Source organism: Pleurodeles waltl, chromosome 6 (genome assembly GCF_031143425.1).
Source record: "Pleurodeles waltl isolate 20211129_DDA chromosome 6, aPleWal1.hap1.20221129, whole genome shotgun sequence".
Classification (NCBI taxonomy): domain Eukaryota; kingdom Metazoa; phylum Chordata; class Amphibia; order Caudata; family Salamandridae; genus Pleurodeles; species Pleurodeles waltl.
Window position 1 is genome coordinate 9,734,086 of NC_090445.1, and position 21,519 is coordinate 9,755,604.

The window sequence follows — 21,519 nt, forward strand, 5'->3', positions numbered from 1 at the left end:
AAGACCACCAGATGCATTGGCCCCCAGAGAGATAGGGTGTCTTGGCAGTGCCTTGGCCCTCCAGAGAGAGAGGGGGTCTCAGCAGTGCCTTGGCCCTCCAGAGAGAGGGGGGTCTGGGCAGTGCCTTGGCCCCCAGAGAGACAGGGGGGTCTGGGCAGTACCTTGTCCCCCATAGTGGCCAGGGGTCTGGTCAGTGCCTTTGTCAGGCCCCAGAGACTACCTGAGGTGTATGTCCCCCAAGATACAGGGTATGGGTGTTGTTTTCTTGCAGTAGCCGTTTTGGCAGTGTATTATTACTGAAAAAGAGGTGGGTTCTTAAAGTGCCTATTCCCCCTAAGATGCTTTGTGGACAGTGCCTTTTTCTCTTCAGAGATGAGTTCTGAGCATTGTGTTCACCCAGAAAAGGGGCTGGTCGCCTCCTCCTCCCAGATACTGGGTCTGGTCAGTACTTCACCAGGGCAGTGCTGTGCCTAGAGATGAGTTGAGGGCAGCTCCACCTTGTTTCCAAAGATTGGGTTTGAGGCGGCCTGCCGTTCTTCCACTGGCCTGTGGTCTCCTACAGAAACGTTGCCCTGGTCGAAACATAAGTAGTGTCTTATTGGACTGAAAAACTGTCCTCTGATGTCTTTGGCCAGCTCCTAGAATGTAGGTTTGTCTGATAGATCCGCTCTTGCAGTGGTGCAAAAGAAGACGATCTGATCGTTTCTCATTGTTCCATTCTTTGAGTTCTCCCTTGCAGCTGGAAGTCTCTGTACGGTTATTTCAGTGATTGGTCAGTTTTTAGGATCCAGTTTTGTAAGGAGTTGTCTGTGTGGTTAGCTGTAAAGACGGAGTGTGGTCAGTGTAGTCCTCTCATTGTTAGTGTCTTGTCTGACCGGTTTGTCTGGTGTACTTCCGCTCTTGTCTGATTGATCAGTGTCCAGAATAGGCTCTAATTAAGAAGCCTTAGCTCCTGTTTTTTATTTTTCCCAGGAAGAAACACAACGCCTGGTAGAGCAGAAGGACACGTTGCTGAAGAAGCTTTCATGTTGCGACGCTGAAAAAACGGTGAGCTGCCCATTGCTTCTTTCCCTCTTAAAGAGGATGCCCAAGTCAAAAATAATTTTTTATTCTGCCCCCAAACCTTCTCAGTTTGACCGAGGATGTCCCTTTATGCCCAAGAGTTTTTGTGCTTCTATCGTCTCTTTTGGTGTCTCCTGGGAACCTCTTTCCGGTACTGTAGTGGGTTGGTCAGCTCATGTGTCTCTCTGTCTTGTATCTCATATGCTGCTTTCTTTGCCTCAACCTCTCTGAGTATCTCCCTATCATCTGGTCAGTCTGGGTATGTTTCTCTAGTACCTCTCAGTTTCCTGGATTTTCTCTCTTTGATTGCATTTCTTATGCTTCTTTCTCTGTGGTTTGGGCCACTCCCTGCATATCTCTCTCTAACATGGAGTCCTTATGTGGTTTGGATCTCGGCTAGGTCTCTTCCTGTGCTATAGTTTCTCACGCTGCCTTGCATCTCTTTTCCTTCTCTCTCTTTCTCTCTTCCTCAAATTTTCTGAAAATGTTGACCCCCTATATCTTTTTCCACTTGTTGGAGTGCCCGTGGTTTAGTTCTCTCTTGTGATATCACTGCTGTTTGGTCTCCCTCACACCCAGTTCTTGTGGAACCCCCAGTCTATATCCTTAGACTTTTTTTCTGGCAAACACCCTTTTTCTCCTGAAATAATAACCTTTCCTTCAGATTTTCAGACTCTTCTTTCTAATGTCTGCTTCTGTTTTCTTCTGCCTGGACATGGATAGATCCTACCTCCTAATGCACCTGTCATGCTGAGACACTCCTGATCCAGCCAGATGCTCAGACACCTCTATTATCAGCCCATATTGTGCATCATCCTCTCAGATTCATATTTAAAATGAAACTCAAATACCAAGTGTGACCACTGCATGCCAGGGTTGGCACCTCAAGATCCTACCTCGGAGTAGTCACAAGCTGAGATTGTGCAAATATACAAATGCAGATCACAGTATTTATCTCATAACCTTCCTTGATGTCGGGGGAACCTTACTGTGAGGTGCTTGCTGTGAGCTGCATCTGAAACTGGACGCTCCGAATAGCCGAGCTTAATAGTTAAATTAATAGAAATATTGTAGTTCAAAGGGCCCATGTACCCTGAATTTGGATAATTCGCCCTGATGAAGCAACAGATACCGTATTTTAATTAAATTCTTCTTTCTCGCTGGACATAAAACTGTATTTTTGGTGTTTGTGATGACATTGCTCTCGTGGTGACAATGAACACCAGTTGTTTCTGTTACCTAGATCAGAGACCTTCATTCATGTAAATGCAGCACCTCCCAAGTGTTATGAGATTGATTTTAAAAATTGCATATGAAGCAATGCTTCCCTCGCCTGTGATCAGTCTCTCTGCTCCCATACTTCCCTCACTTGTAATCTCTAGGTCTCTCTCCTCTCATGCTTCTCTCTCCTGTGATCTCTAGGTCGCTCTCCTCTCATGCTTCTCTCTCCTGTGATCTCTAGGTCTCTCTCCTCCCTTGCTTCCCTCGCCTGTGATCTCTAGGTCTCTCTTCTCCCTTGCTTCCCTCGCCTGTGATCTCTAGGTCTCTCTCCTCCCTTGCTTCCCTCTCTTGTGATCTCTAGGTCTCTCCCCTCCCTTGCTCCCCTCTCCTCTGATCTCTAGGTCTCTCTCCTCCCATGCTCCCCTCTCCTCTGATCTCTAGGTCTCTCTTCTCCCATGCTTCCTCCTCGCCTGTGATCTGTCTCTCTCCTCCCATGCTTCCCTCGCCTGTGATCTCTAGGTCTCTCTTCTCCCTTGCTTCCCTCTCCTGTGATCTCTAGGTGTCTCTCCTCCCTGACTTCTTTCACCTGTGATCTCTAGGTCTCTCTCCTCCCATGCTTCCTTCTCCTGTGATCTCTAGGTGCCTCTCCTCCCTGACTTCTTTCGCCTGTGATCTCTAGGTCTCTCTCCTCCCATGCTTCCCTCGTCTGTGATCTCTAGGTCTCTCTCCTCCCATGCTTCCCTCACCTGTGATCTTTAGGTCTCTCTCCTCCCATGCTTCCCTCACCTGTGACCTCCAGGTCTCTCTCCTCCCATGCTTCCCTCACCTGTGATCTCCAGGTCTCTCTCCTCCCTTGCTTTCCTCGCCTGTGATCTCTAGGTCTCTCTCCTCCCTTGCTTCCCTCTCCTGTGATCTCTAGGTCTCTCTCCTCCATTTCTTCCCTCTCCTGTGATCTCTAGGTCTCTCTTCTCCCATGCTTCCTCTCCTGTGATCTCTCTCTCTCTCCTCCCATGCTTCCCTCGCCTGTGATCTCTAGGTTTCTCTCCTCCCTTGATTTCTTCACCTGTGATCTCTAGGTCTCTCTCCTCCCATGCTTCCCTCGCCTGTGATCTCTAGGTCTCACTCCTCCCTTGCTTTCTTCACCTGTGATCTCTAGGTCTCTCTCCTCCCATGCTTCCCTCACCTGTGATCTCCAGGTCTCTCTCCTACCTTGCTTCTGATCTCTAGGTCTCTCTCCTCCCTTGCTTCTCTCTCCTGTGATCTCTTGGACTCTCTCCTCCCTTGCTTCCCTCTCCTGTGATCTCTAGGTCTCTCATGCACCCCTCTCATTCGATTGTTACTCCTCTCATGCACCGCTCTCATTCACCCCTCTCTTCTTACTCCTCTCATGGACCCCTGTAGTCTGTCTTACTCCACTGATGCACCACTCTAGTCTGCGTGATAGTATTCTTATGCACCCATCTAGTATGCGTCTCACTCCTCTCATGCACCCCTCACGTCTTACTCCTCTCAAGCACCCCTCTCATTAGAATGTTACTCCTTTCATGTACCCCTCTCTAGTCTGCGTCTCACCCCTCTCTAGTCTGCATCTTACCCCCCTCTAGTCCGCGTTTTACTCCTCTGTAATTTGTCTTACTATCTAGTCCGCGTCTTACCCCTCTCTAGTCTGCATCTTACTCCTCTCTAGTCTGCCTCTTACCTATTCTAGTCTGTCTTACTCCTCTCTAGTCTGTGTCTTACTCCTCTCTAGTCTGTGTCTTACTCCTCTCTAGTCTGTGTCTTACTCCTCTCTAGTCTGTGTCTTACTCCTCTCTAGTCCCCATCTTATTCCTCCGTAGTCTGCATCTTACTCCTTTCTATTGTCCTCTCTAGTCTGCATCTTAATCCTCTCTAATCTGCGTCTTACCCCTCTCTAGTCCCCGTCTTATTCCTCCGTAGTCTGCATCTTACTCCTCTATTGTCCTCTCTAGTCTGCGCCTTAATCCTCTCTAATCTGCGTCTTACCCCTCTTTAATCTCCTCTCTAGTCTGCGTCTTACCCTCTCTAGTCTGTGTCTTACCCTCTCAAGTCTGTGCTGACCCCTCCCTAGTCCGCGTCATACCCCTCTCTAGTCTGCGTCTTAATCCTCTCAAGTCTGCGTTTTACCCCTCTCTAGTCTGCATCTTAACCCTCTCTAGTCTCCTCTCTACTCTGTGTCTTACTCCTCTCTAGTCTGCGTCTTACTCTTCTCTAGTCTTGGTCTTTCTCCTCTCTAGTCTGCGTCTTACTCCTCTCTAGTCCGCGTCATACCCCTCTATTGTCCTCTCTAGTCTGCGTCTTACCCCTCTCTAGTCTGCGTCTTACCCCTCTCTAGTCCGCGTTTTACCCCTCTCTAGTCTGCGTCTTACCCCTCTCTAGTCTGTGTCTTACCCCTCTCAAGTCTGTGTCTTACCCCTCTCTAGTCTCCTTTCTAGTCTCCGTCTTACCCCTCTCTAGTCTCCTCTCTAGTCTGCGTCTTACCCTCTCTAGTCTGCGTCTTACCCTCTCTAGTCTGCGTCTTACCCTCTCTAGTCTGCGTCTTACCCTCTCTAGTCTGCATCTTACCCTCTCTAGTCTCCGTCTTACCCCTCTCTAGTCTCCTCTCTAGTCTGCGTCTTACCCTCTCTAGTCTGCGTCTTACCCTCTCTAGTCTGCGTCTTACCCTCTCTAGTCTGCGTCTTACCCTCTCTAGTCTGCTTCTTACCCCTCTCTAGTCTCCTCTCTAGTCCCCATTTTACTCCTCTCTAGTCCCCATTTTACTCCTCTCTAGTCCCCATTTTACTCCTCTCTAGTCCCCATTTTACTCCTCTCTAGTCCCCATTTTACTCCTCTCTAGTCCCCATTTTACTCCTCTCTAGTCCCCATTTTACTCCTCTCTAGTCTGCTTCTTACCCCTCTCTAGTCTGCTTCTTACCCCTCTCTAGTCTGCTTCTTACCCCTCTCTAGTCTGCGTCTTACCCCTCTCTAGTCTCCTCTCTAGTCCCCATCTTACTCCTCTCCAGTCTGCCTCTTACTCCTCTCTAGTCTTGGTCTTACTCCTCTCTAGTCTTGGTCTTACTCCTCTCTAGTCTTGGTCTTACTCCTCTCTAGTCTTGGTCTTACTCCTCTCTAGTCTTGGTCTTACTCCTCTCTAGTCTTGGTCTTACTCCTCTCTAGTCTTGGTCTTACTCCTCTCTAGTCTTGGTCTTACTCCTCTCTAGTCTGTGTCTTACTCCTCTCTAGTCTGTGTCTTACTCCTCTCTAGTCTGCGTCTTACTCCTCTCTAGTCTGCGTCTTACTCCTCTCTAGTCTGCGTCTTACTCCTCTCTAGTCTGCATCTTACCCCCCTCTAGTCCGCGTTTTACTCCTCTGTAATTTGTCTTACTATCTAGTCCGCGTCTTACCCCTCTCTAGTCTGCATCTTACTCCTCTCTAGTCTGCTTCTTACCTATTCTAGTCTGTCTTACTCCTTTCTAGTCTGTCTTACTCCTTTCTAGTCTGTCTTACTCCTTTCTAGTCTGTCTTACTCCTTTCTAGTCTGTGTCTTACTCCTCTCTAGTCTGTGTCTTACTCCTCTGTAGTCTGTGTCTTACCCCTCTCTAGTCCCCGTCTTATTCCTCCGTAGTCTGCATCTTACTCCTCTCTATTGTCCTCTCTAGTCTGCATCTTAATCCTCTCTAATCTGCGTCTTACCCCTCTCTAGTCCCCGTCTTATTCCTCCGTAGTCTGCATCTTACTCCTCTATTGTCCTCTCTAGTCTGCGCCTTAATCCTCTCTAATCTGCGTCTTACCCCTCTTTAGTCTCCTCTCTAGTCTGCGTCTTACCCTCTCTAGTCTGCGTCTTACCCTCTCTAGTCTGCGTCTTACCCTCTCTAGCCTGCGTCTTACCCTCTCTAGTCTGCGTCTTACCCTCTCTAGTCTGCGTCTTACCCTCTCTAGTCTGCGTCTTACCCTCTCTAGTCTGTGTCTTACCCTCTCTAGTCTGTGTCTTACCCTCTCTAGTCTGTGTCTTACCCTCTCAAGTCTGTGCTGACCCCTCCCTAGTCCGCGTCATACCCCTCTCTAGTCTGCGTCTTAATCCTCTCAAGTCTGCGTTTTACCCCTCTCTAGTCTGCATCTTAACCCTCTCTAGTCTCCTCTCTACTCTGTGTCTTACTCCTCTCTAGTCTGCGTCTTACTCTTCTCTAGTCTTGGTCTTTCTCCTCTCTAGTCTGCGTCTTACTCCTCTCTAGTCCGCGTCATACCCCTCTCTATTGTCCTCTCTAGTCTGCGTCTTACCCCTCTCTAGTCTGCGTCTTACCCCTCTCTAGTCTGCGTCTTACCCCTCTCTAGTCTGCGTCTTACCCCTCTCTAGTCTGCGTCTTACCCCTCTCTAGTCTGCGTCTTACCCCTCTCTAGTCTGTGTCTTACCCCTCTCTAGTCTCCTTTCTAGTCTCCGTCTTACCCCTCTCTAGTCTCCTCTCTAGTCTGCGTCTTACCCTCTCTAGTCTGCGTCTTACCCTCTCTAGTCTGCGTCTTACCCTCTCTAGTCTGCGTCTTACCCTCTCTAGTCTGCGTCTTACCCTCTCTAGTCTGCGTCTTACCCTCTCTAGTCTGCGTCTTACCCTCTCTAGTCTGCGTCTTACCCTCTCTAGTCTGCGTCTTACCCTCTCTAGTCTGCGTCTTACCCTCTCTAGTCTGCGTCTTACCCTCTCTAGTCTGCGTCTTACCCTCTCTAGTCTGCGTCTTACCCTCTCTAGTCTGCGTCTTACCCTCTCTAGTCTGCATCTTACCCTCTCTAGTCTGCGTCTTACCCTCTCTAGTCTGCTTCTTACCCCTCTCTAGTCTCCTCTCTAGTCGCCATTTTACTCCTCTCTAGTCCCCATTTTACTCCTCTCTAGTCCCCATTTTACTCCCCTCTAGTCTGCGTCTTACCCTCTCTAGTCTGCTTCTTACCCCTCTCTAGTCTGCGTCTTACCCCTCTCTAGTCTCCTCTCTAGTCCCCATCTTACTCCTCTCCAGTCTGCCTCTTACTCCTCTCTAGTCTTGGTCTTACTCCTCTCTAGTCTTGGTCTTACTCCTCTCTAGTCTTGGTCTTACTCCTCTCTAGTCTTGGTCTTACTCCTCTCTAGTCTTGGTCTTACTCCTCTCTAGTCTGCGTCTTACTCCTCTCTAGTCTGCGTCTTACTCCTCTCTAGTCTGCGTCTTACTCCTCTCTAGTCTGCGTCTTACTCCTCTCTAGTCTGCGTCTTACTCCTCTCTAGTCTGCGTCTTACTCCTCTCTAGTCTGCGTCTTACTCCTCTCTAGTCTGCGTCTTACTCCTCTCTAGTCTGCGTCTTACTCCTCTCTAGTCCGCGTCTTACTCCTCTCTAGTCCGTGTTATACCCCTCTCTATTCCCCTCTCTAGTCTGCGTCTTACCCCTCTCTAGTCTGCGTCTTACCCCTCTCTAGGCTCCTCTCTAGTCTCTCTCGTCCCCATCTTACTCCTCTCTAGTCTGCATCTTACCCTCTCTAGTCTGCGTCTTACCCTCTCTAGTCTGCGTCTTACCCCTCTCTAGTCTGCGTCTTACCCCTCTCTAGTCTGCGTCTTACCCCTCTCTAGTCTGCGTCTTACCCCTCTCTAGTCTGCGTCTTACCCCTCTCTAGTCTGCGTCTTACCCCTCTCTAGTCTGCGTCTTACCCCTCTCTAGTCTGCGTCTTACCCCTCTCTAGTCTGCGTCTTACCCCTCTCTAGTCTGCGTCTTACCCCTCTCTAGTCTGCGTCTTACCCCTCTCTAGTCTGCGTCTTACCCCTCTTTAGTCTCCATTCTAGTTTCTCTAGTCTGCATCTTACCCCTCTCTAGTCCCCGTATTACTCCTCTCTAATCTGCATCTTACTCCTCTCTAGTCCGTGTCTTACTCCTCTCTAGTCTGCATCATACCCCTCTCTAGCCTCCTCTGTAGTCTCTGTAATCTCTTATCCCTCTAGTCCGTATCTTACTCCTCTCTAGTCTGCATCATACCCTCTCTAGCCTCCTCTGTAGTCTCTGTAATCTCTTATCCCTCTCTATTCTCCTCTCTAGTCCCCGTCTTACTCCTCTCTAGTCCCCGTCTTACTCCTCTCTAGTCTACAACTTACTCCTCTCTAGTCTACAACTTACTCCTCTCTAGTCCGCGTCTTACTCTTCTCTAGTCTGCGTCTTACTCCTCTCTAGTCTGCGTCTTACCCCTCTCTAGTCTGCGTCTTACCCCTCTTTAGTCTCCTTTCTAGTCTCACTGGTCTGCGTTTTACCTCTCTCTAGTGTCTTCTCTAGTCCCCGTGTTATCTCCTCTCTAGTCTGCATCTTACTCCTCTCTAGTCTGCGTCTTACTCCTCTCTAGTCTGCGTCTTACTCCTCTCTAGTCTGCGTCTTACTCCTCTCTAGTCTGCGTCTTACTCCTCTCTAGTCTGCGTCTTACTCCTCTCTAGTCTGCGTCTTACTCCTCTCTAGTCTGCGTCTTACTCCTCTCTAGTCCGCGTCTTACTCCTCTCTAGTCTGTGTTATACCCCTCTCTATTCCCCTCTCTAGTCTGCGTCTTACCCCTCTCTAGTCTGCGTCTTACCCCTCTCTAGGCTCCTCTCTAGTCTCTCTCGTCCCCATCTTACTCCTCTCTAGTCTGCATCTTACCCTCTCTAGTCTGCGTCTTACCCCTCTCTAGTCTGCGTCTTACCCCTCTCTAGTCTGCGTCTTACCCCTCTCTAGTCTGCGTCTTACCCCTCTCTAGTCTGCGTCTTACCCCTCTCTAGTCTGCGTCTTACCCCTCTCTAGTCTGCGTCTTACCCCTCTCTAGTCTGCGTCTTACCCCTCTCTAGTCTGCGTCTTACCCCTCTCTAGTCTGCGTCTTACCCCTCTCTAGTCTGCGTCTTACCCCTCTCTAGTCTGCGTCTTACCCCTCTCAAGTCTGTGTCTTACCCCTCTTTAGTCTCCATTCTAGTTTCTCTAGTCTGCATCTTACCCCTCTCTAGTCCCCGTATTACTCCTCTCTAATCTGCATCTTACTCCTCTCTAGTCCGTGTCTTACTCCTCTCTAGTCTGCATCATACCCCTCTCTAGCCTCCTCTGTAGTCTCTGTAATCTCTTATCCCTCTAGTCCGTGTCTTACTCCTCTCTAGTCTGCATCATACCCTCTCTAGCCTCCTCTGTAGTCTCTGTAATCTCTTATCCCTCTCTATTCTCCTCTCTAGTCCCCGTCTTACTCCTCTCTAGTCCCCGTCTTACTCCTCTCTAGTCTACAACTTACTCCTCTCTAGTCTACAACTTACTCCTCTCTAGTCCGCGTCTTACTCCTCTCTAGTCCGCGTCTTACCCCTCTCTAGTCTGCGTCTTACCCCTCTCTAGTCTGCGTCTTACCCCTCTTTAGTCTCCTTTCTAGTCTCACTGGTCTGCGTTTTACCTCTCTCTAGTGTCTTCTCTAGTCCCCGTGTTATCTCCTCTCTAGTCTGCATCTTACTCCTCTCTAGCCTGCGTCTTACTCCTCTCTAGTCCGCGTCTTACCCTTCTCTATTGTCCTCTCTAGTCTGCGTCTTACCCTTCTCTAGTCCGCGTCCTAACCTTCTCTATTATCCTCTCTAGTCTGTGTCTTACCCCTCTCTAGTCTGCGTCTTACTCCTCTCTAGTCTGCGTCTTACTCCTCTCTAGTCTGTCTTACTCCTCTCTAGTCTGTCTTACTCCTCTCTAGTCTGTCTTACTCCTCTCTAGTCTGTCTTACTCCTCTCTAGTCTGTCTTACTCCTCTCTAGTCTGCGTCTTAGTCCTCTCTAGTCTGCGTCTTAGTCCTCTCTAGTCTGCGTCTTAGTCCTCTCTAGTCTGCGTCTTAGTCCTCTCTAGTCTGCGTCTTAGTCCTCTCTAGTCTGCGTCTTACTCCTCTCTAGTCTGTGTCTTACCCCTCTCAAGTCTGTTTTACCCCTCTCTAGTCTCCTTTCTAGTCTCTCTAGTCTGTGTCTTACCCCTCTCTAGTCCCCGTATTACTCCTCCCTATTCTGCGTCTTACTCCTCTAGTCCATGTCTTACTCCTCTCTAGTCTCCATCATACCCCTCTCTAGCCTCCTCTGTAGTCTCTGTAATCTCTTACCCCTCTCTATTCTCCTCTCTAGTCCCCGTCTTACGCCTCTCTAGTCCGCGTCTTACTCCTCTGTAGTCTACAACTTACTCCTCTCTAGTCTGCGTCTTACTCGTCTCTAGTCTGCGTCTAACCCTTCTCTAGTCTGAGTCTTACCCCTCTCTAGTCTCCTTTCTAGTCTCACTGGTCTGCGTCTTACCCCTCTTTAGTCTCTTCTCTAGTCCCCGTCTTACTCCTCTCTAGTCTGCATCTTACTCCTCTCTAGTCCGCGTCCTACCCTTCTCTATTGTCCTCTCTAGCCTGTGTCTTAATCCTCTCTAGCCTGTGTCTTAATCCTCTCTAGCCTGTGTCTTAATCCTCTCTAGCCTGTGTCTTAATCCTCTCTAGCCTGTGTCTTAATCCTCTCTAGCCTGCGTCTTACTCCTCTCTAGTCTGCGTCTTACTCCTCTCTAGTCTGCGTCTTACTCCTCTCTAGTCTGCGTCTTACTCCTCTCTAGTCTGCGTCTTAGTCCTCTCTAGTCTGCGTCTTAGTCCTCTCTAGTCTGCGTCTTAGTCCTCTCTAGTCTGCGTCTTACCCCTCTCTAGTCTGTGTCTTACCCCTCTCTAATCTCCTTTCTAGTCTCCTCTAGTCTCCTTCTTACCCCTCTCTAGTCTCCGTCTTACCCCTCTCTATTGTCCTCTCTAGTCTGCGTCTTAGTCCTCTCTAGTCTGCGTCTTAGTCCTCTCTAGTCTGCGTCTTAGTCCTCTCTAGTCTGCGTCTTACCCCTCTCTAGTCTGCGTCTTACCCCTCTCTAGTCTGTGTCTTACCCCTCTCTAATCTCCTTTCTAGTCTCCTCTAGTCTCCTTCTTACCCCTCTCTAGTCTCCGTCTTACCCCTCTCTAGTCTGCGTCTTACTCCTCTCTAGTCTGCGTCTTACCCTCTCTAGTCTGCGTCTTACCCTCTCTAGTCTGCGTCTTACCCTCTCTGGTCTGCGTCTTACCCCTCTCTGGTCTGCGTCTTACCCCTCTCTGGTCTGCGTCTTACCCCTCTCTGGTCTGCGTCTTACCCCTCTCTGGTCTGCGTCTTACCCCTCTCTGGTCTGCGTCTTACCCCTCTCTGGTCTGCGTCTTACCCCTCTCTGGTCTGCGTCTTACCCCTCTCTGGTCTGCGTCTTACCCCTCTCTGGTCTGCGTCTTACCCCTCTCTGGTCTGCGTCTTACCCCTCTCTGGTCTGCGTCTTACCCCTCTCTGGTCTGCGTCTTACCCCTCTCTGGTCTGCGTCTTACCCCTCTCTAGTCTGCGTCTTACCCCTCTCTAGTCTGCGTCTTACCCCTCTCTAGTCTGCGTCTTAGTCCTCTCTAGTCCACGTCTTAGTCCTCTCTAGTCCGCATCATACCCCTCTCTATTCTCCTCTCTAGTCCCCGTCTTACTCCTCTCTAGTCCCCGTCTTACTCCTCTCTAGTCCCCGTCTTACTCCTCTCTAGTCCCCGTCTTACTCCTCTCTAGTCCCCGTTTTACTCCTCTCTAGTCTGCGTCTTACTGCTCTCTAGTCTGCGTCTTACTGCTCTCTAGTCTGCGTCTTACTGCTCTCTAGTCTGCGTCTTACTCCTGTCTAGTCTGCGTCTTACTCCTTTCTAGTCTGCATCTTACTCCTTTCTAGTCTGCGTCTTACCCCTCTCTAGTCTCTTACCCCTCTCTATTCTCCTCTCTAGTCTCCTCTCTAGTCCCCGTCTTACTCCTCTCTAGTCCCCGTCTTACTCTTCCCTGCTCTGCGTCTTACCCCTCTCAAGACTGTGTTTTACCCCTCTCTAGTCTCATTTCTAGTCTCTCTAGTCTGCGTCTTACTCCTCTCTAGTCTGCGTCTTACTCCTCTCTAGTCTGTGTCTTACTCCTCTCTCTATTCTCCTCTCTAGTCTGCGTCTTACCCCTCTCAAGACTGTCTTACCCCTCTCTAGTCTCCTTTCTAGTCTCTCTAGTGTGCGTCTTACCCCTCTCTATTCTCCTCTCTGGTCTGCGTCTTACCCCTCTCTAGCCTCCTCTCTAGTCTCTTACCCCTCTCTAGTCTCCTCTGTAGTCTGCTTCTTACTCCTCTCTAGTCTGCGTCTTACTCCTCTCTAGTCCGCGTCTTACCCCTCTCTATTGTCCTCTCTACTCTGCGTCTTAATCCTCTGTACTCTGCATCTTAATCCCCTCTAGTCTGCATCTTAATCCCCTCTAGTCTGCGTCTTAATCCTCTCTAGTCTGCGTCTTAATCCTCTCTAGTCTGCGTCTTACCCTTCTCTAGTCTGCGTCTTACCCTTCTCTAGTCTGCGTCTTACCCTTCTCTAGTCTGCGTCTTACCCTTCTCTAGTCTGCGTCACACCTCTCTCTAGGCCCCGTCTTACTCCTCTCTAGGCCCCGTCTTACTCCTCTCTAGTCCTCGTCTTACTCCTCTCTAGTCCCCGTCTTACTCCTCTCTAGTCCCCGTCTTACTCCTCTCTAGTCCCCGTCTTACTCCTCTCTAGTCCCCGTCTTACTCCGGTCTGCGTCTTACTCCTCTCTAGTCTGCGTCTTACTCCTCTCTAGTCTGCGTCTTACTCCTCTCTAGTCTGCGTCTTACTCCTCTCTAGTCTGCGTCTTACTCCTCTCTAGTCTGCGTCTTACTCCTCTCTAGTCTGCGTCTTACTCCTCTCTAGTCTGCGTCTTACTCCTCTCTAGTCCGCGTCTTAATCCTCTCTAGTCCGCGTCTTACCCCTCTCTATTGTCCTCTCTAGTCTGCGTCTTAATCCTCTCTAGTCTGCGTCTTAATCCTCTCTAGTCTCCTCTCTAGTCCCCGTCTTACTCCTCTCTAGTCTGTGTCTTACTTCTTTCTAGTCCCGCGTCTTACCCCTCTCTATTCTCCTCTCTAGTCTGCGTCTTACCCCTCTCTAGTCTCTTACCCCTCTCTAGTCTCTTACCCCTCTCTAGTCTCATTTCTAGTCTCTCTAGTCCGCGTCTTACCCCTCTTTAGTCTCTTACCCCTCTCTATTCTCCTCTCTAGTCTCCTCTCTAGTCCCCGTCTTACTCCTCTCTAGTCTGCGTCTTACTCCTCTCTAGTCTGCGTCTTACTCCTCTCTCTATTCTCCTCTCTAGTCTGCGTCTTACCCCTCTCTAGTCTCTTACCCCTCTCTATTCTCCTCTCTATTCCCTGTCTTACTCCTCTTAGTCCCCGTCTTACTCCTCTCTAGTCTGCGTCTTACCCCTCTCTAGTCTCTTACCCCTCTCTATTCTCCTCTCTATTCCCTGTCTTACTCCTCTTAGTCCCCGTCTTACTCCTCTCTAGTCTGCGTCTTACTCCTCTCTAGTCTGCATCTTACCCCACTCTAGTCTGCATCTTACCCCTCTGTAGTCTCCTCTCTAGTCCCCGTCTTACTCCTCTCTAGTCTGTGTCTTACTTCTTTCTAGTCCCGCGTCTTACCCCTCTCTATTCTCCTCTCTAGTCTGCGTCTTACCCCTCTCTAGTCTCTTACCCCTCTCTAGTCTCTTACCCCTCTCTAGTCTCATTTCTAGTCTCTCTAGTCTGCGTCTTACTCCTCTCTAGTCTGCGTCTTACTCCTCTCTCTATTCTCCTCTCTAGTCTGCGTCTTACCCCTCTCTAGTCTCTTACCCCTCTCTATTCTCCTCTCTATTCCCTGTCTTACTCCTCTTAGTCCCCGTCTTACTCCTCTCTAGTCTGCGTCTTACTCCTCTCTAGTCTGCATCTTACCCCACTCTAGTCTGCATCTTACCCCTCTCTAGTCTCCTCTCTAGTCCCCGTCTTACCCCTCTCTATTGTCCTCTCTAGTCTGCGTCTTACCCTTCTCTAGTCTGCGTCTTACCCTTCTCTAGTCTGCGTCTTACCCTTCTCTAGTCTGCGTCTTACTCCTCTCTAGTCTGCGTCTTACTCCTCTCTAGTCTGCGTCTTACTCCTCTCTAGTCTGCGTCTTACTCCTCTCTAGTCTGCGTCTTACTCCTCTCTAGTCTGCGTCTTACTCCTCTCTAGTCTGCGTCTTACTCCTCTCTAGTCCCCGTCTTACTCCTCTCTAGTCCCCGTCTTACTCCTCTCTAGTCTGCGTCTTACTCCTGTCTAGTCTGCGTCTTACTCCTGTCTAGTCTGCATCTTACTCCTTTCTAGTCTGCATCTTACTCCTTTCTAGTCCGCGTCTTACCCCTCTTTAGTCTCTTACCCCTCTCTATTCTCCTCTCTAGTCTCCTCTCTAGTCCCCGTCTTACTCCTCTCTAGTCCCCGTCTTACTCTTCCCTGCTCTGCGTCTTACCGCTCTCAAGACTGTCTTACCCCTCTCTAGTCTCATTTCTAGTCTCTCTAGTCTGCGTCTTACTCCTCTCTAGTCTGCGTCTTACTCCTCTCTCTATTCTCCTCTCTAGTCTGCGTCTTACTCCTCTCTCTATTCTCCTCTCTAGTCTGCGTCTTACCCCTCTCAAGACTGTCTTACCCCTCTCTAGTCTCCTTTCTAGTCTCTCTAGTGTGCGTCTTACCCCTCTCTATTCTCCTCTCTGGTCTGCGTCTTACCCCTCTCTAGCCTCCTCTCTAGTCTCTTACCCCTCTCTAGTCTCCTCTGTAGTCTGCTTCTTACTCCTCTCTAGTCTGCGTCTTACTCCTCTCTAGTCCGCGTCTTACCCCTCTCTATTGTCCTCTCTACTCTGCGTCTTAATCCTCTGTACTCTGCATCTTAATCCCCTCTAGTCTGCGTCTTAATCCTCTCTAGTCTGCGTCTTAATCCTCTCTAGTCTGCGTCTTACCCTTCTCTAGTCTGCGTCTTACCCTTCTCTAGTCTGCGTCTTACCCTTCTCTAGTCTGCGTCTTACCCTTCTCTAGTCTGCGTCTTACCCTTCTCTAGTCTGCGTCACACCCCTCTCTAGGCCCCGTCTTACTCCTCTCTAGTCCCCGTCTTACTCCTCTCTAGTCCCCGTCTTACTCCTCTCTAGTCCCCGTCTTACTCCTCTCTAGTCCCCGTCTTACTCCTCTCTAGTCCCCGTCTTACTCCGGTCTGCGTCTTACTCCTCTCTAGTCTGCGTCTTACTCCTCTCTAGTCTGCGTCTTACTCCTCTCTAGTCTGCGTCTTACTCCTCTCTAGTCTGCGTCTTACTCCTCTCTAGTCTGCGTCTTACTCCTCTCTAGTCCGCGTCCGCGTCTTAATCCTCTCTAGTCCGCGTCTTACCCCTCTCTATTGTCCTCTCTAGTCTGCGTCTTAATCCTCTCTAGTCTGCGTCTTAATCCTCTCTAGTCTCCTCTCTAGTCCCCGTCTTACTCCTCTCTAGTCTGTGTCTTACTTCTTTCTAGTCCCGCGTCTTACCCCTCTCTATTCTCCTCTCTAGTCTGCGTCTTACCCCTCTCTAGTCTCTTACCCCTCTCTAGTCTCTTACCCCTCTCTAGTCTCATTTCTAGTCTCTCTAGTCTGCGTCTTACTCCTCTCTAGTCTGCGTCTTACTCCTCTCTCTATTCTCCTCTCTAGTCTGCGTCTTACCCCTCTCTAGTCTCTTACCCCTCTCTATTCTCCTCTCTATTCCCTGTCTTACTCCTCTTAGTCCCCGTCTTACTCCTCTCTAGTCTGCGTCTTACTCCTCTCTAGTCTGCATCTTACCCCACTCTAGTCTGCATCTTACCCCTCTGTAGTCTCCTCTCTAGTCCCCGTCTTACCCCTCTCTATTGTCCTCTCTAGTCTGCGTCTTACCCTTCTCTAGTCTGCGTCTTACTCCTCTCTAGTCTGCGTCTTACTCCTCTCTAGTCTGCGTCTTACTCCTCTCTAGTCTGCGTCTTACTCCTCTCTAGTCCCCGTCTTACTCCTCTCTAGTCCCCGTCTTACTCCTCTCTAGTCCCCGTCTTACTCCTCTCTAGTCCCCGTCTTACTCCTCTCTAGTCCCCGTCTTACTCCTCTCTAGTCCCCGTCTTACTCCTCTCTAGTCTGCGTCTTACTCCTGTCTAGTCTGCATCTTACTCCTGTCTAGTCTGCATCTTACTCCTTTCTAGTCTGCATCTTACTCCTTTCTAGTCCGCGTCTTACCCCTCTTTAGTCTCTTACCCCTCTCTATTCTCCTCTCTAGTCCCCGTCTTACTCCTCTCTAGTCCCCGTCTTACTCCTCTCTAGTCCCCGTCTTACTCTTCCCTGCTCTGCGTCTTACCCCTCTCAAGACTGTGTCTTACCCCTCTCTAGTCTCATTTCTAGTCTCTCTAGTCTGCGTCTTACTCCTCTCTAGTCTGCGTCTTACTCCTCTCTAGTCTGCGTCTTACTCCTCTCTCTATTCTCCTCTCTAGTCTGCGTCTTACCCCTCTCTAGTCTCCTTTCTAGTCTCTCTAGTCTGTCTTACCCCTCTCTAGTCTCCTTTCTAGTCTCTCTAGTGTGCGTCTTACCCCTCTCTATTCTCCTCTCTAGTCTCTTACCCCTCTCTAGTCTCCTCTCTAGTCTGCCTCTTACTCCTCTCTAGTCTGCGTCTTACTCCTCTCTAGTCTGCATCTTACCCCACTCTAGTCTGCATCTTACCCCTCTGTAGTCTCCTCTCTAGTCCCCGTCTTACCCCTCTCTATTGTCCTCTCTAGTCTGCGTCTTACCCTTCTCTAGTCTGCGTCTTACTCCTCTCTAGTCTGCGTCTTACTCCTCTCTAGTCTGCGTCTTACTCCTCTCTAGTCTGCGTCTTACTCCTCTCTAGTCCCCGTCTTACTCCTCTCTAGTCCCCGTCTTACTCCTCTCTAGTCCCCGTCTTACTCCTCTCTAGTCCCCGTCTTACTCCTCTCTAGTCCCCGTCTTACTCCTCTCTAGTCTGCGTCTTACTGCTCTCTAGTCTGCATCTTACTCCTGTCTAGTCTGCATCTTACTCCTTTCTAGTCTGCATCTTACTCCTTTCTAGTCCGCGTCTTACCCCTCTTTAGTCTCTTACCCCTCTCTATTCTCCTCTCTAGTCCCCGTCTTACTCCTCTCTAGTCCCCGTCTTACTCCTCTCTAGTCCCCGTCTTACTCTTCCCTGCTCTGCGTCTTACCCCTCTCAAGACTGTGTCTTACCCCTCTCTAGTCTCATTTCTAGTCTCTCTAGTCTGCGTCTTACTCCTCTCTAGTCTGCGTCTTACTCCTCTCTAGTCTGCGTCTTACTCCTCTCTCTATTCTCCTCTCTAGTCTGCGTCTTACCCCTCTCTAGTCTCCTTTCTAGTCTCTCTAGTCTGTCTTACCCCTCTCTAGTCTCCTTTCTAGTCTCTCTAGTGTGCGTCTTACCCCTCTCTATTCTCCTCTCTGGTCTGCGTCTTACCCCTCTCTAGCCTTCTCTCTAGTCTCTTACCCCTCTCTAGTCTCCTCTCTAGTCTGCCTCTTACTCCTCTCTAGTCTGCGTCTTACTCCTCTCTAGTCCGCGTCTTACCCCTCTCTATTGTCCTCTCTACTCTGCGTCTTAATCCTCTGTACTCTGCATCTTAATCCTCTCTAGTCTGCGTCTTAATCCTCTCTAATCTGCGTCTTACCCGTCTCTAGTCTGCATCTTACCCCTCTCTAGTCGCCTCTCTAGTCTGAGTCTTACTCTTCTCTAGTCTGCGTCTTACTCTTCTCTAGTCTGCGTCTTACTCTTCTCTAGTCTGCGTCTTACTCTTCTCTAGTCTGCGTCTTACTCTTCTCTACTCTGCGTCTTACTCTTCTCTACTCTGCGTCTTACTCTTCTCTACTCTGCGTCTTACTCTTCTCTACTCTGCGTCTTACTCTTCTCTAGTCCGCGTCTTACTCTTCTCTAGTCCGCGTCTTACTCTTCTCTAGTCCGCGTCATACCCCTCTCTAGTCTGTGTCTTACCCCTCTCTAGTCTCATCTCTAGTCTCTCTAGTCGGTGTCTTACCCCTCTCTATTCTCTTCTCTAGTCCCCGTCTTACTCCTCTCTAGTCCCCGTCTTACTCCTCTCTAGTCCGCGTCTTACTCCTCTCTAGTCCGCGTCTTACTCCTCTCTAGTCTGCGTCTTACTCCTCTCTAGTCTGCGTCTTACTCCTCTCTAGTCTGCGTCTTACTCCTCTCTAGTCTGCGTCTTACTCCTCTCTAGTCTGCGTCTTACTCCTCTCTAGTCTGCGTCTTACTCCTCTCTAGTCTGCGTCTTACTCCTCTCTAGTCCGCGTCTTATCCCTCTCTATTGTCCTCCCTACTCTGCGCCTTAATCTTCTCTAGTCTGCGCCTTAATCCTCTCTAGTCTGCGCCTTAATCCTCTCTAGTCTGCGCCTTAATCCTCTCTAGTCTGCGCCTTAATCCTCTCTAGTCTGCGCCTTAATCCTCTCTAGTCTGCGTCTTAATCCTCTCTAGTCTGCGTTTTACCCCTTTCTAGTCTGCATTTTACCGCTCTCTAGTCTCCTCTCTAGTCTGCGTCTTACTTCTCTATAGTCTGCGTCTTACTCTTCTCTAGTCCGCATCATACCCCTCTGTAGTCCGCGTCATACCCCTCTCTAGTCTCCTCCCTAGTCTGTGTCTTACCCCTCTCTAGTCTCCTCTCTAGTCTGCGTCTTACCCCTCTCTAGTCTCTCTAATCTGCATCTTACCCCTCTCTAGTCTCTCTAGTCTGCGTCTTACCCCTCTCTAGTCTATCTAGTCTGCGTCTTACCCCTCTCTAGTCTGCGTCTTACCCCTCTCTAGTCTGCATCTTACCCCTCTCTAGTCTGCGTCTTACCCCTCTCTAGTCTGCGTCTTACTCCTCTCTAGTCTGCGTCTTAATCCTCTCTAGTCTGCGTTTTACCCCTTTCTAGTCTGCATTTTACCGCTCTCTAGTCTCCTCTCTAGTCTGCGTCTTACTTCTCTATAGTCTGCGTCTTACTCTTCTCTAGTCCGCATCATACCCCTCTGTAGTCCGCGTCATACCCCTCTCTAGTCTCCTCCCTAGTCTGTGTCTTACCCCTCTCTAGTCTCCTCTCTAGTCTGCGTCTTACCCCTCTCTAGTCTCTCTAATCTGCATCTTACCCCTCTCTAGTCTCTCTAGTCTGCGTTTTACCCCTCTCTAGTCTCTCTAATCTGCATCTTACCCCTCTCTAGTCTATCTAGTCTGCGTTTTACCCCTCTCTAGTCTGCGTCTTACCCCTCTCTAGTCTGCGTCTTACTCCTCTCTAGTCTGCGTCTTACTCCTCTCTAGTCTGCGTCTTACTCCTCTCTAGTCTGCGTCTTACTCCTCTCTAGTCTGCGTCTTACTCCTCTCTAGTCTGCGTCTTACTCCTCTCTAGTCTGCGTCTTACTCCTCTCTAGTCTGCGTCTTACTCCTCTCTAGTCTGCGTCTTACTCCTCTCTAGTCTGCGTCTTACTCCTCTCTAGTCTGCGTCTTACTCCTCTCTAGTCCGCGTCTTATCCCTCTCTATTGTCCTCCCTACTCTGCGCCTTAATCCTCTCTAGTCTGCGCCTTAATCCTCTCTAGTCTGCGCCTTAATCCTCTCTAGTCTGCGCCTTAATCCTCTCTAGTCTGCGTCTTAATCCTCTCTAGTCTGCGTTTTACCCCTTTCTAGTCTGCATTTTACCGCTCTCTAGTCTCCTCTCTAGTCTGCGTCTTACTTCTCTATAGTCTGCGTCTTACTCTTCTCTAGTCCGCATCATACCCCTCTGTAGTCCGCGTCATACCCCTCTCTAGTCTCCTCCCTAGTCTGTGTCTTACCCCTCTCTAGTCTCTCTAATCTGCATCTTACCCCTCTCTAGTCTCTCTAGTCTGCGTCTTACCCCTCTCTAGTCTATCTAGTCTGCGTCTTACCCCTCTCTAGTCTGCGTCTTACCCCTCTCTAGTCTGCGTCTTACTCCTCTCTAGTCTGCGTCTTACTCCTCTCTAGTCTGCGTCTTACTGCTCTCTAGTCTGCGTCTTACTGCTCTCTAGTCTGCGTCTTACTCCTTTCTAGTCTGCATCTTACTCCTTTCTAGTCCGCGTCTTACCCCTCTTTAGTCTCTTACCCCTCTCTATTCTCCTCTCTAGTCCCCGTCTTACTCCTCTCTAGTCCCCGTCTTACTCTTCCCTGCTCTGCGTCTTACCCCTCTCAAGACTGTCTTACCCCTCTCTAGTCTCCTTTCTAGTCTCTCTAGTCTGTCTTACCCCTCTCTAGTCTCCTTTCTAGTCTCTCTAGTGTGCGTCTTACCCCTCTCTATTCTCCTCTCTGGTCTGCGTCTTACCCCTCTCTAGCCTCCTCTCTAGTCTCTTACCCCTCTCTAGTCTCCTCTCTAGTCTGCCTCTTACTCCTCTCTAGTCCGCGTCTTACCCCTCTCTATTGTCCTCTCTACTCTGCGTCTTAATCCTCTGTACTCTGCATCTTAATCCTCTCTAGTCTGCGTCTTAATCCTCTCTAATCTGCGTCTTACCCGTCTCTAGTCTGCATCTTACCCCTCTCTAGTCGCCTCTCTAGTCTGCGTCTTACTCTTCTCTAGTCTGCGTCTTACTCTTCTCTAGTCTGCGTCTTACTCTTCTCTAGTCTGCGTCTTACTCTTCTCTAGTCTGTGTCTTACTCTTCTCTAGTCTGCGTCTTACTCTTCTCTACTCTGCGTCTTACTCTTCTCTAGTCCGCGTCTTACTCTTCTCTAGTCCGCGTCTTACTCTTCTCTAGTCCGCGTCATACCCCTCTCTAGTCTGTGTCTTACCCCTCTCTAGTCTCATCTCTAGTCTCTCTAGTCGGTGTCTTACCCCTCTCTATTCTCTTCTCTAGTCCCCGTCTTACTCCTCTCTAGTCTGCGTCTTACTCCTCTCTAGTCTGCGTCTTACTCCTCTCTAGTCTGCGTCTTACTCCTCTCTAGTCTGCGTCTTACTCCTCTCTAGTCTGCGTCTTACTCCTCTCTAGTCTGCGTCTTACTCCTCTCTAGTCCGCGTCTTATCCCTCTCTATTGTCCTCCCCACTCTGCGCCTTAATCCTCTCTAGTCTGCGCCTTAATCCTCTCTAGTCTGCGCCTTAATCCTCTCTAGTCTGCGCCTTAATCCTCTCTAGTCTGCGTCTTAATCCTCTCTAGTCTGCGTTTTACCCCTTTCTAGTCTGCATTTTACCGCTCTCTAGTCTCCTCTCTAGTCTGCGTCTTACTTCGCTATAGTCTGCGTCTTACTCTTCTCTAGTCCGCATCATACCCCTCTGTAGTCCGCGTCATACCCCTCTGTAGTCCGCGTCATACCCCTCTCTAGTCTCCTCTCTAGTCTGTGTCTTACCCCTCTCTAGTCTCCTCTCTAGTCTGCGTCTTACCCCTCTCTAGTCTCTCTAATCTGCATTTTACCCCTCTCTAGTCTC

The 21,519-nt window shown here is 49.7% G+C and overlaps 1 protein-coding gene across 8 annotated transcripts in view; it reads left to right on the top strand.

Annotated features, from left to right (window-relative positions):
* Window positions 1-21,519, top strand: part of ODF2 (outer dense fiber of sperm tails 2) — a 239,552-nt gene that overhangs the window by 157,587 nt on the left and 60,446 nt on the right. For all 8 annotated transcript variants that reach the window (XM_069236996.1, XM_069236995.1, XM_069236999.1 and 5 more), the window contains one exon: window positions 973-1,047. In XM_069236996.1, coding sequence (XP_069093097.1) covers window positions 973-1,047 — 75 coding nt within the window. The remainder of the gene's footprint in view (window positions 1-972; window positions 1,048-21,519) is intronic.